This window comes from Medicago sativa, chromosome 5 (assembly GCF_051527215.1).
Source record: "Medicago sativa cultivar Bolivia chromosome 5, Bolivia_mono, whole genome shotgun sequence".
Lineage (NCBI taxonomy): Eukaryota > Viridiplantae > Streptophyta > Magnoliopsida > Fabales > Fabaceae > Medicago > Medicago sativa.
The window spans coordinates 48,980,183-48,993,350 of record NC_140753.1 but is presented as its reverse complement, the minus strand read 5'-3'; the positions used below and the strand labels follow the sequence as shown (position 1 = coordinate 48,993,350).

The window sequence follows — 13,168 nt, the reverse complement described above, 5'->3', positions numbered from 1 at the left end:
AAAACTGCATTACTTATCGTTGGTTGCATACCAACAAGCTTTGGCTACAACCGCTTTTCCTGTTAAAAAGCCACTGTCAAGTAGATTCTATCTTCCTATGCAACTAAAGAACTGAGACAGCAACAATTTAGGGTTAGAATTTGTTCAAAAAACAATTTAGAATTAGAAAGACAAAATCTCTGCAATCTGCAGGAACTAAGATAGTGAAAAATCGAAATGAAATTGCTTTGAAATTAAGCACCGAACAGGTTTCTATTATGTTGAAGTTCAGCACATAATATGGCCAGTATTTAATATGTTGTTTGATACCAATTCTAAGAAAAAGGCCAAACAAGAGAAGTCAAATTTTATGTACTTGATAGCAGTGCTAGTAGTATTCCCATTTCATCAAAATGAATAAAAATATAAAGTAACTACAAATAGTGAAGGCATTGGGTTATACAAAAACAAAAAAATACAATCTTTAAGCTCTAATAGCTTATAACAACTTCTAACAAAGTCTCGACATACATACATATAACTGGCTGGTGGTGGGTTCATGTCTAATACATACTGAAAATGATATACTCAAAATCAAATAGCCCCAAAATAGATTACAAATACATCAAGTTTAGTCGTAAATTGAGCCATCAAGACTAGAATATATCCTACAAAATAGTTTCATATTTATATCTAGTCTCTATGACATATGTCATTTGATCTAAAGTGGCGGTGCAACATAAATCGATACTACAAAGCAACACTGATACATGTGGTTACATTCAGACACTTCTAATTTTTAAATTATTACCGGCTTCTACATGTCAATGATTTAAAATACATAGAATCAACTCGGAAAAGGATCAAAGCCTCCTTTAAGCATCTTTTCCAAAGGCCAAAACAAAGGATTTGGCAGATTCTCCAATTGAAACCAATCCCAACCATAACACTTATCAGGTTCAACATTCTGAATTACATGCTCATCTTGTGCATCCAACACTACTCTCATGAAAATAGTAACATAATGAGATTTCTTTGGCTGTTCCAAAAACACATTATTGGTAACAGTTAAAAACTCTATTTTATTCTCACCCAAATCTAACCCTGTTTCCTCTTTCACTTCTCTCGCTGCACATTCCTCAAAACTTTCACCTAAAAATAAAGGGTTAAATATGTTTTTGGTCCCTATAAATATGTCAACTTTTCATTTTAGTCCCTCTAAAATTTTCCTTCAACTTTTAGTCCCTATAAAATTTTCAATCTTCACTTTTGGTCCCTATTTTAAAGTAAACTCATATGTAGAATTCATATTTTTTAATAAAATTTTCCAGAAAAATTCTAAATATTATAAGAATCACTCCAAAAAAAATTTAGAATTTTTTAACAAAACATGAATTTAATATGAATTTTTATATTTTTTACGGTTAAAAATTCATATTTAATTTGCGTTTTGTTAAAAAATTCTAATTTTTTTCAGGAAATTGTTTTAGAATATTTTACACATTTCTGCACAATTTCATTAAAAAATACATAAATTAAGTTGAAAATAGGGACCAAAAATAGTGATTGAAAATTTTATAGGGACCAAAAGTTGAAGGAAAATTTTAGAGGGACTAAAACGAAAAGTTAACATATTTATGGGGACCAAAAACATATTTAACCCAAAAATAAATTAGTAAAAATAAATAAATTAGTTTTTATTTTTCTTAAAATGTTTTGAAACAAAAGGAAGGTGGGTGAGTGAGAGATACCGAATTCGAGGTGGCCGCCGGGGAGAGCGAAGGTTGCCTCTCCGACGGAAGCACGACGGCGGCCAAGTAGGAACGATCTGCCTTTCAAGAGAAATACGACTACAGCAACTCTGGGTTCCGGCGGCGGCGACAGCATTTGCTTTTCTTTGTTCTCCATTTTTGTTTTGTTTATGTGAAGTAATCTGATTCTTCATTTTTTCTTATTTAAATATTTGATGAAGTGCTTTTCCGTACAGCACTGTCTTTTGGGATTTTCTTGGAAGCTCAATGTCAATGTGCTTTGGCTCCAAGCAACGGTATTTTATTTTTAAATTTAACAAGTTTCAATTTTTTTTAGAAACGTATTTTCCATTATTTTTAAATGAAAATGTTAACAATGCTCCAAAGTATACTAGTTTTTTTTTTGGTGGCCGGGGTTTGAAACCCGGACCTTGTATATTTTATGCATTGTATTTATCAACTGAGCTAAGCTTACGAGGACTCTAAAGTATACTAGTTAAAGAAACAAGTATAGTAAAGATTTTTTGAAACTTGTGTAATCAAATATTTAAAAATGTAGAAAACGTTTTTAATGTAAAACTTATATTTTTTTATTTTCTTAACTACTTCGCGCAGGACACTAGTTAACATTACCTTTTTTTTATTTTTTATTTTGTACAAATCTTTGTATGATTGCTTTTTAACTTGGATGGAATGTAGAGACAAAGATTCGATCCCAGATTTCACAATTCTCTACACTTATAGTGTACGAGTATAACTATTAACTTGTTAAGTGTGCATTTGTAAGTTTTAAGTGAAGAATTTGACAAATAAGTTATTCGAAAATCTTCATTGAATCTAATTGACATTGTGTTTTTGGTTGATATTATCTTTATTTGACATTGTGTATTATCTTGAGATTAGAAATATCTAGTTTGTCAGGTTCGATTCCCTTTGGTGCTAATTTCGGCAGGCAAGTTCAGGCCCCTGCAAATGGGCGGTGGGATTGGTCCCCTCGAATTAGTCGGTCACGAGTTTTAAAAAATAAATAAATATCTAGTTTGGTTATTGACAAATCAATTGAACTATCAAATTGATTAATTATCCAAATCAATGGCCATCAATCAATTTATTGTGAAGTTCATACTTTCTCAAGTTCTTCACATGTGCTATATCAATTTCCACGATAATCAGATAATCAAAACACGGCAGTTGATTGAAAAAGAGAGCTAAGCTAGTAGAACAAATCACTTCGATTAGCTAGCTAGCATTTCTTATTTATTGATTGAAAACTCAATACATTGCATCAATTCATCAAACACTAATATTTATTGTGTATTGTTCCTCTCCTACAGCCAATAAATAATCACCTTCTTCAATCACCTTAACACCACTCTCATTTGCTATACTAAGGTGCTCACAAACACTTACTTCAAATCCAACTTCGCGCGTTTCACCTGCTTCCACCTTCACACTCTCAAACCCCACCAACTGTTTCACTGGATTTCCATTTCTACCTTTCTTTGGCTTCACAAACAGCAACAAAGGATGTTTTCCAGCCATGCTTCCATTATTTGTAACTCCCAATGTGACCAAAATTGACATGGTTTGACATGTTTCTTCGCCTAATTCCGAAACAAGTTTGTAACGGATTGTTTTGGAGTTTTCGAGTATAGAATGAGTGGTTGATTGGTTGATGTGAAGGTTGTTGTTTTTGACAGAAATGAAGTTGTAGGAATAATTTGAGTAGCTTAGGCCATAGCCGAATCCGTAGACCTTTGGACCTGTGTAGAAACGGTAGGTTCTACCGGGATAGCCTGATGATGGATCAGCTCTCATTCTCATGTCTGTCATTGGTATTTTGATGAAATCTTTTGGGTACCATGTCATTGGTAGTCTCCCCCCTGCATTGCAGTGATTAAATAACAAAACATCAAATTAGTTGAGTAATAGTAGTTTTAGGAAAATATACTTAAATAAGTATGATCGTAAATTAGGCATCAAGAAAAATATTATGGCATTATAATCAAAGTTTCAAATTATGAACCCTTTTTAGTCACACTGCGATCAATGATATTCCAGAAAACTGTTGTTAAATATATTTGACATGGCTGCAATCGTGGTATAGAAAATAACATTTAGACTATTGCAGACTATTTTTATGGATCTACATTGTGTGCAATCATAGCTCCGTGATAGCATGCAGTAAGCAACGTCTAGAGTGTCCGATCAAGATTTCAAAATTAAACGGTCCAGATCTCAAGATGTGACTGGCCGCATGCAGCCACATTGCACACATTCCAAATCCATTTTTTTACCACCTTATGTGGGTTTATTTTTTCATGGATAAAGCATAGAAGAAAACTAACCAGGATTATAGTCACCAAACACAACCTGAGCAAGAGCCATTCCACCAAGTTCACCAGGATAACCAGCCCACAAAATCCCTCCAATTTTGTCATCAACCTTAGCAAAATTAATATCAACAGGGCCACCACACAAAAGTACCAAAATAACCGGTCTTTTAGACGCTTTAGCAACACTATTAATAAGTTCCTGTTGTTTCCCTGGCAACTCTAAGTCATCTCTATCATGTCCTTCACTCTCTTGACTTTGATCCAATCCCATAACCAACACAACATAATCAACTACTTTAGCAACTTCGACTGCTTGGTCAATTTCAGCTGAAACACACTTTGTTCCATCGCTACATCCAGGATGAAACAATAAGTTCTCAGTGTAGTTCTCAAAGCCTTGTAATATTGTTACCAAATTACAAGGACAGCCAAAATAATTTCCTAGAACAACTTGTGATGAAGAATTGGCATTTGGGCCTATAACTACAATGGAATTTGTCGATTTTGGAAGTGGGAGAATTGAGGCAGTGTTTTTTAGTGGGAGAATTGAGGCAGTGTTTTTTAAAAGTACAATGCTGCTTCTTGCAGCTTCTAGAGCTATGTTTAGGTTTTGTTTTGAGCATACTCTATCTGGACCAATTTTACCATATTTCAGTTTGGTTGGATTCCCATCAAATAAGCCTAGTCTTATTCTAATGGAGAATAGATTGTGTAGGGCACGGTCGATTTGAGATATCGGTACTTTTTTTTGTAACACTGCTGATTTGGAATGGCTTGTGAAGTAATCACCACATTCTACATCCATCCCTGAAAATTGTGATGACACCAGAAGTAAATTGTCACGGTTCATCAAAATTACAATAGTACTAAATCTACATTCTGCTGCCAAATAATAGTAACTAAAGTGATTATAAAGCTTAGAGATAAATAAGTTTGACATAGACTAAAACTAAAACAAATAAAGTGATTGCAAATTTAAAGGTAGTAAATGGCTAAAATTATAGAGTGTGTGTGAATGAATCTTGTTCCGGACTCAGGTTTGCTTGTGTGCTTTAGTTCTTATGTGAGCTCTCATATTTTTCATCGTAGTTAGAAAATGCGTCAACGAGTTTAGGAGAATTAGAGTCATGAACTTAAATTTGAGTCCCAAGTAGTGTTAGCCTTTTATCCACGCTAAGGAGCTTAATATGGCTTGTCAACACTTGTCTGTGGCTTAGGTCCTCATTCTAGCGTCAATGTTCCGTCCTCATCGCTTTTCTAAGGTATTGTCGGCTTTGGTTCTTAATTTATGTTGACTCTCAAGATTTTGTCTTTGGTTAAAAGGCATGTCCATGAGTTAAGGAGAGTGCTCAATTTCTAAGCAATGTCATGGTGTATCAGAACAAATCTCATAATACAAAATACAAAATACAAAAGAAGAAGGCATTCACAACTTTAACTAAGCCAGAATTAAAACAACTAAAATAAGTAAAACTTGTATGAAATATTACTCTAATTAAAATCATTCCTTTACACTAAGTCCAACAATGAATTTTTGGACTGATATTTAATTTGCTAATTGCCAAAAGAGACTATGATGGCCTCCAATGACATGAAGATATGTGGGGACTCCAATAAAAATGTGGGGGGTATAACATGTACTTTGCTAGTAATATGAATGAAAAATGCAAAGGAGCTGAAACTTTTTCTCATGCCACTATTACTTTGAATGTATACAATTGAAAAATTGTATATTTTTATTGTTGCAAAATACACTCCTAAACAAAATAGATGATCAGTCCAAAAACATTTATAGTTTTATTAAAATAAGGAGTATAGAGAAAAAAGTTAATCCTAAAATGTAAATGACCAAAATTATAAGTTAGAAAAGCATCTTTCCATTGGGAGTATATTGATAGCTCTTCACATTGTCATTTTGAAGAAGCATTGTAGAAAATTAAAATAAACATTGTCATTTTGATTTCTTTATATAATCATGATTAAATATTACTTAAGTACTATGTGATTATTATATAAACAAAGGACTGATGTTAATTTGAGAGAAAATAGGTTTTAAAAATTTTGAAACATATATATTTATAAAGGTGCAAATGCAATGCAAGTTTACCAGCTTGAAGTACATCGGCAACAGCATCCTCTGGTGCTTTTGCATAACCTTGCCTATCATGTATGATATCTACTGCTGAACAATCCGACGCAATATACCTTTTTTCACAGTAAAAAATGAAATGTCACGTTCACATTTTGGTGAATGGTTGAATTGAAAATTAGTTTACAAAATAGGTGGGTAAATTAAATACTTATTTAACAAAAAAAAACTAATATATGTACCCATTGAAATTCCATTTTTTCCTTGCAGTATTGGTTAACAAATTGTAATCTGCACAGTTAGGAACTCCATTAACACGGTTGTAAGCACACATTATTCCACTAGATCGTCCTTGTTGTATGCAACTATGAAATGGGGGTTGATATGTATCCGCCAAATCTTGCAAAGTGACCTAATTTGAATAGAATTAGATTATTCTTAAATGACATAAATCCAAAAATTTGATAATATAAGAAACACACCAATAGTTAATAAGATTAAAAATGGAGGTTGATACGTATCCGCCAAATCTTGCAAAGTGACCTAATTTGAATAGAATTAGATTATTCTTAATTGGCAAAAATCCAAAAGTTTAACAATATAAGAAACACACCAATAATTAATAAGATCAATTTTGTATGAGTGTCATTTTTTTGCAACCCTAAAATACAAAGTATTTTAACAAATATATTACATTTTTTTAATCCATTCATAAAACTTAAAATACACACTTATTTTAAAACGGATGGAGTAGTCGAAGAAAGAAAACTTACTTTGGCATCAAAGTCAAAACGATCCACACCTTTCCAATTATCCAAATCATAGGCAGTAAAGTGTTTACAACAAGCAGAAGCTTTAAGACGATCTTCATTAAGTTTCCCACCTTCAAAGGAATCACCTTGAAGTCCTCTCACATAAGAAACACCATACTTTGAATTTACCAAAGGATCTTCACCAGCTGTTTCTTGCCCTCTTCCCCATCTTGAATCCCTAAATATGTTTATGTTTGGTGCCCAAAATGTCATCCCTTGGGCTTGACCAGCATTGTATACTCCTCTTGCTTCGGTTCCAATCAACTTCACACACACACACACACCCCATGATAACAATGGAAACAAAACTAGAAAGAAAGATAATACTCTCTCTGTCCTAAAATACATAATAGCAAATACATCAATAGTTGATAAATCTAATTTAACAAAAGTATCATTCATTATACACTTTTTTAAATATTTGTAAAATGATTAAATCGATCATTGTAGAACAAAGAGAGTATTAATTATTGAAATTACTTTGATATTTATAAAAACACATTTATTTGTCATATTATTTGTCATAGTTAAGTATAAATTTTTCAAATTAAATTAGTAATTATATATCTTAGCTTTAAGAACAAGAACATAAAACTATTTTTTTGAACTCAACAATTTTATTTTTTTGCGAGCAAACAAAAATATAAACTTACATTAATCTTCTCAACATCACGCACAAATTGGAGAAGAACATTTTTTTTATTAATTAAATGAAACTAATAACCATTTTACAATCATTATAATAAGGACAATATATAAGTTTTTACGTCGATAGTTGATAGAAATTTAACTCTAGATTTATATGTTAAAAATATCAAACATAGGTTAAATTTGTATTTCATCACAGTATTTCAATCAACATTTTGATAAAATTTCAAACATGAATTTAAAGAAGAAGTGATTTACCTTACTGATCCGGTACCAAAGTTTGGAATCAAAAGAAGCAGCAATGAGGATAACTTGAGGAAAAATAGTTGCAGCTTTAATAGTTACATTCCCATTCAATCTTATCCCTTTACCATAATCTGCAACGCCGTGCAACGCTTCACTCCACCATTGGTAACTAGGTATACTGAGTCGAGGAATAGGTGGAGCTGTGTTAACGAGTTGAGCAAGTTTCTCATCCAATGTGAGCCGTGACACGATGTCTTTAGCTCTTTGAATGATGGTAAGGTTGAGATTGCAGAAAGTATAGGATTTTGTAAGTGGGTTGGTGGTGTCACAGGAGTAAGGGGGTACATGAGTTTGTGAATCGGCATGAACGAGTTGGTTGTAGCGAGTTATGAAGAGAAAAATGAAAGAGATGAAAGTAATGGTAATAGGTAAGTAAGTCATGTTGAGAGGGAAGGGCAAAAAGTGAAGGTAGTAGAACCTATCATATGCTGTTTTTATAGAGGTGTGTGTGTGTCTTGGTTTTGGATTTGAGTTGAAACACATCTTAAGGTTTCAATTTTATGGAATAAATTAAATAATATTTCATTCGTTCGGTTTTTAATTTTCTCATTTGCAAGAAAAAAAGTAATCATTTTAGACTTTTTATTAAAGTTTAATGCAACATTAATTTTGTTATTTTATTTTTATTGTTCTTAGTTATTTACTACAAAGAGCAAGAGATATTGAATGAAAATTGAAATTTGGCACATTCAATATATATTATATTTTTAAAAAAATTACATTCAATACATTGAAAATTAATTTTTTTAATTTATTTAATAATTAATTTAGTCCAAAAAAAAACCAGTCATTGATGAAAATAAATCCAGACTTTTTAGTATTTACATTCTATACACTTTGTTTGGTCGATGAAGGGGATGATGTTAACGTTTTTTTTTTTTATTAAAAATTGACGGAAAGAATTTAAGTGGCGGACATAGGTAACTTATAGGATCAGAATGGGGCGAAAATTAATAAGGCGACCATATTGAAACTTCATAATTATTTAAGGGACCATTTATGTAATTAAGCCGAAAATATAATATAATGAAATGAACGAAATATGTATTTATAAAATGCCATAAATAAAGAAAGATTTATATGATAAATAAATATGTATAAAAAAGAAACATTTATTATTATTATTATTATTTTAAGAAAAAAATGGTTTTGAAAAGAGCTAGCAATCCCTCCCCCCACCACCACCCTCCCACCCCCCACCCCTGCGCGCGCACAAAATGGAGAGAGTGGACCAAACAAAAACTATGAAAATGCAGAGAACCTAAAATTAGGAATTCCAACTTTGTTCTTGACATAAGCTTCACAACTTAGGAGTTCAAACATTTAAAAATCAGAACTCTGGCAGTGTTAGTAGTCATGTCCTGTGTTAGCTCAGACACAAGTTATTTTAAAAAATTCACAATAAATTCATTCGTCGTTGGAATGTTTCGAAGCATAAGTTCATTTCAACCATATTAACGAGGCAAATCCAATGGTTAATTCATTTTCACATTTCAACAATTTTAAAATGAAAAAAAAATGCTCTTGTACATTTCAGCCATTTCCTCGGAACAACTTTTTTTCGAAAACCAATCGATTAAATCAACTTATTTACTCACCTAAAGAATGGATATCTAATAAGATTCACATTTCAACACTTTTTTTAAAAAAAAATACTAAAATTTTAAAAAGATCCGATCATAAATTTTCTTGCAGATCTATACTCATACAAACTTACACAACACCATTAATACATAACAATAGTCAAGAAAATCGAAACTCGACACCTGTACCCACAACATTAAAACCATGATTTTAAATAGAGAAAAGGGGTGGAAATACCTCTCCAACGCTGGTGATTCACGAGTAGAGAGGAATGAATTGTCGAGGGGATCATTTTGATAACTCGTTTGCGTGATCAAACGAGGAATGAAGAAGTTATTGGTTAAACAAGATGAAGATCGTGAGAGGGAGAAATTTTACGAGTTTTTGGAGATAAGAGAGAGAGAGAGAGAAAATTTTTTGTTTTGTGAGTTTTGGACCACAAACTTACTATATATAGTAAGTGGAGTGGTTCAAAAAGAAACCGAGCCCAATTCTCCTTGTTCAAGGCACACATAACCGCCAAAGTTCTATCCTTACTCTGGTGAATTCATAACCGGTCCCAAACATCTTAGAATTTTTTCCTTACTCAAAAATCATTATTCATTCTTTAATCTTTTCTTTTTCAAAAATTTCCTCAACTAGTAGCTCTAATATCACTAAATTCCCAAAACGTCATCTCAATGACAATTAAATTCCCTTAATAAATATATTGACTCCCAAGATCGAATAATATTTTATTTGCAGAGGAATTCATATTTGATTCTATCCAAATCTAAAAATGAACAAAAATGCACAATATTAAGAAAGCCCGGAATCATGATATTTCACATAACAAAAGAAATAAAAACATATTCATTTCAATTTTCATGCTTAGAAAACATTATAAAAATCTTACTCAATCACATAGAATATAAAACAACATACATGTTTCTATTATAGACCACACATAGTTAACTTGCTCAACCCATTTATCATTCCAAATAATGGTTTTGAAATCAAAATAACTTTTCGAGAAAACCTCATTTCCAAATTTTGGAGAAATATAATGGGATCATATTCTCATTATAACAACTAGTTCGTCTAAGCATTTTCACAGCTGACACTCTTGTTTCACCCGTGCTGCCGCACGGGTCATAAACATTTGCAACCTCTGTTGCTTTTAGTTTTTGTGCAGCCTGCTGCTGTTGGGGGCTTATTGCTGTTAATTCTTCTTCTTTGCTTACTTTGTTTAGGATTTCATTGCACGAAAACAATTTACACATGATTCTTAAGGTGCCTAAAGCAAATATAAAGTTCTTCTATTTTGTTTGTGGACTGTGCTAATGCAAAATTTTTTGTTTTTTTCTAAGTGTTACTGAAAGTTAAGGATGTTTGAAAGTTTTTCTTTTCTCAGCCTATAGAAAACTGGTGTTTTTGTCTTATAAAGTCTCCAGCATGAGCCTACTGTTCAATTTATGGTGCTTTTGACACAAACAATACATCAAGAGGAATTGTGATTTTGAAGGCTAAAAATGATGTTTCTGGTCCTTTGAGCTTAGTTGATGTTTGTGTTGAAGATTTATTATTGTTATTTAGACATGAGTGGTTTTCATGCAATATAGGTTTTTGGAATCAATTAGTCACCAATTATATAATGTCGATTCTGTTTGCACTTGCAAAATTTTGATTAAGTTTAGATGATTGCAATGAAGAGAACCAATTGTAATTTGGAACCAATGGTAGTAATTTTAATATGTGAAGGATTGTAAAGTGAATTTTAGATCCCCTTCATTGTCTATATATTTTTGTTTTAATTTTCATCTGTATCATCTGAAGATTTCATGCCATCTTCTACATCTTTATTATTTGAACTTGAAAAGTGTAATGACTGCTATAATTATGTTGAGGAATATGTATATTGATTTTTGGATATGTAGGGGATCTTTTAGTTACTTTTGATTTATTTCTTCTCCGATTTGAAGTCCAGATGCGACATAGTAAAATAAAGAAGCAATTGATATTGTAAATTCAAGTATTTGACATTTGAAGCTAATTATGAAATAAAGAAAAACAAGGCCTATATATTTAATCAAAAACAATGTGTGAAGTTCAGACATGTCGATACTGATAATAATTTAAGAAAATAGTATAATTCATTATAATCTTATGTGTCGATGTCGTGTTGGTATTGGACACGATACATATATGACATTGGGACACGCCAAATATGAGAAGTATTTGTGCTTCATAGAAAGCACTAGAAATGTATGCAAAATGTATAATCTCTTCTTTTTTTTTTAACCAATACTTATTCATATATAAGCGTGTAAATCATTTGCTTTTATTTCATTCCAACATTTTGTATTTCGGCCTTAGAAATCTATTTCCTGAATATGATGATGGAAGGGTTTATATTTGAATGATGTCAGGTGAAATTTGCAAGCATGAAAGCAGAATATAAAGTCTTATAATATATTTGTTTAATTATGACCTACCAGCTATCTTACATCATTCTGTGATACACAAAGATGGGCGGATATGTTCTTGAGGCTAAGGTCATAACCGGTTACAACATTGGAGAAAAGGTTTACATACCTAGGTTATCACTGAGTCCTTCTGATACAAGAATTCCTTTTAAGTTTCAACGCCGACAGTTTCTTATATTTGTGTCGTTTGCAATGACCATCAATAAAAGTCAGGGGCAGTCATTGAAACAAGTGGGAATATATCTTCCTCAACCTGTATTTTCACATGGTCAGCTTTATGTTGCAATATCTAGGGTTACATCAAGAAGCGGTTTGAAAATATTGATCATTGATGAGTCTGGCAACACTCTTAACACAACTTCAAATGTTATGTTTCGAGAGGTTTTTAGGAACATGTAAAACGTTTATTGTAATGTCAAATAATTTGTGTTCATTTCTAAACCAAATTCGTTATGTCTTTTGTTAAACGTTGAAATATTATTCGAAATTAATGGTTGCAAATGTTTATGACCCGTGCGGCATCACGGGTGAAATTTGGAAATGGGAAACTCTAGTTCGAGAGGTGTTGAAAATGTAAAAAACTATTGTTTAAACTTTTGTGGCTCTCTTGTTCCGTTGAAAATTTAAACATCAGGTACATATCTTGCTTGTTTTCTCAAAATCAATTAGAAACCAAAATTTGAAATTCCGACAATGTGGTCATTTCATAAAATCATGTATTAACGAAGAAAACATCAAAACAAATACAAAGTCCTAAATTTAGTCATAACTATATTACGGGTCTTAAAAATCATAATAAAACAACATACTCAAAACCCTAATTTCATTATGATAATTAAGCAACTTTCAAGTTTTAGTTATTGTTCCGTTAAAACAACATAAAACAACCTTTTATTCCACCTAGAATCATACAGTATAGTCCTAGGACTTTGTACGCCTAACTTCTATTAGATACGATTAAGGCATATTTGTGCATAGGGGTCCAGAAGCATTACAACGATCAGAAAAATTGAAAATTATATAAGACTTAAATCACAACTGAATAAAGAAATTGCATAATTAATTGATCCAAACAAATAAACAATGGTTTATATTAGAAACCTAATCAGAGGGGGTTTCATTACTAATGGGAATAAAAAACATATACATGAACAAATTACAAAACATATTCAAGAGAGGAGTTAGGGAAACCCTAGAT

General features: G+C 31.8%; 3 protein-coding genes across 3 annotated transcripts; 1 reads left to right on the top strand and 2 right to left on the bottom strand.

Moving 5' to 3' along the window:
* Positions 1-553: 553 nt before the first annotated feature.
* NUDX1 (nudix hydrolase 1) lies at positions 554-1,977 on the bottom strand. Its single transcript, XM_085715471.1, has 2 exons — positions 1,731-1,977; positions 554-1,131 (listed from the first exon to the last, which is right to left on the bottom strand). The coding sequence occupies exons 1-2, from the start codon at positions 1,885-1,887 to the stop codon at positions 827-829; spliced, it is 462 nt and encodes a 153-aa protein (XP_085571597.1). The 5' UTR covers positions 1,888-1,977; the 3' UTR covers positions 554-826.
* Positions 1,978-2,966: 989 nt separating this feature from the next.
* On the bottom strand, positions 2,967-8,302 carry LOC146922644 (putative beta-D-xylosidase 7). Its single transcript, XM_085715470.1, has 6 exons — positions 7,874-8,302; positions 6,929-7,231; positions 6,398-6,567; positions 6,174-6,271; positions 4,079-4,873; positions 2,967-3,613 (listed from the first exon to the last, which is right to left on the bottom strand). The coding sequence occupies exons 1-6, from the start codon at positions 8,300-8,302 to the stop codon at positions 3,024-3,026; spliced, it is 2,385 nt and encodes a 794-aa protein (XP_085571596.1). The 3' UTR covers positions 2,967-3,023.
* Positions 8,303-12,012: 3,710 nt separating this feature from the next.
* On the top strand, positions 12,013-12,369 carry LOC146922643 (uncharacterized). Its single transcript, XM_085711580.1, has one exon. The coding sequence runs from the start codon at positions 12,013-12,015 to the stop codon at positions 12,367-12,369; it is 357 nt and encodes a 118-aa protein (XP_085567706.1).
* Positions 12,370-13,168: the final 799 nt, after the last annotated feature.

Excerpts from the sequence above, each read along its gene's own strand:
- LOC146922644 (XM_085715470.1), bottom strand. The coding sequence starts at position 8,302 with ATGACTTACTTACCTATTACCATTACTTTCATCTCTTTCATTTTTCTC. Across the intron at positions 7,232-7,873 it reads TTTGGTACCGGATCAGTAAG|TTGATTGGAACCGAAGCAAG; the intron begins GTAAATCACTTC and ends GTGTGTGTGAAG. Across the intron at positions 4,874-6,173 it reads TGCCGATGTACTTCAAGCTG|GGATGGATGTAGAATGTGGT; the intron begins GTAAACTTGCAT and ends CACAATTTTCAG.
- NUDX1 (XM_085715471.1), bottom strand. The coding sequence starts at position 1,887 with ATGGAGAACAAAGAAAAGCAAATGCTGTCGCCGCCGCCGGAACCCAGA. Across the intron at positions 1,132-1,730 it reads CGGCGGCCACCTCGAATTCG|GTGAAAGTTTTGAGGAATGT; the intron begins GTATCTCTCACT and ends CTTTATTTTTAG.
- LOC146922643 (XM_085711580.1), top strand. The coding sequence starts at position 12,013 with ATGGGCGGATATGTTCTTGAGGCTAAGGTCATAACCGGTTACAACATT.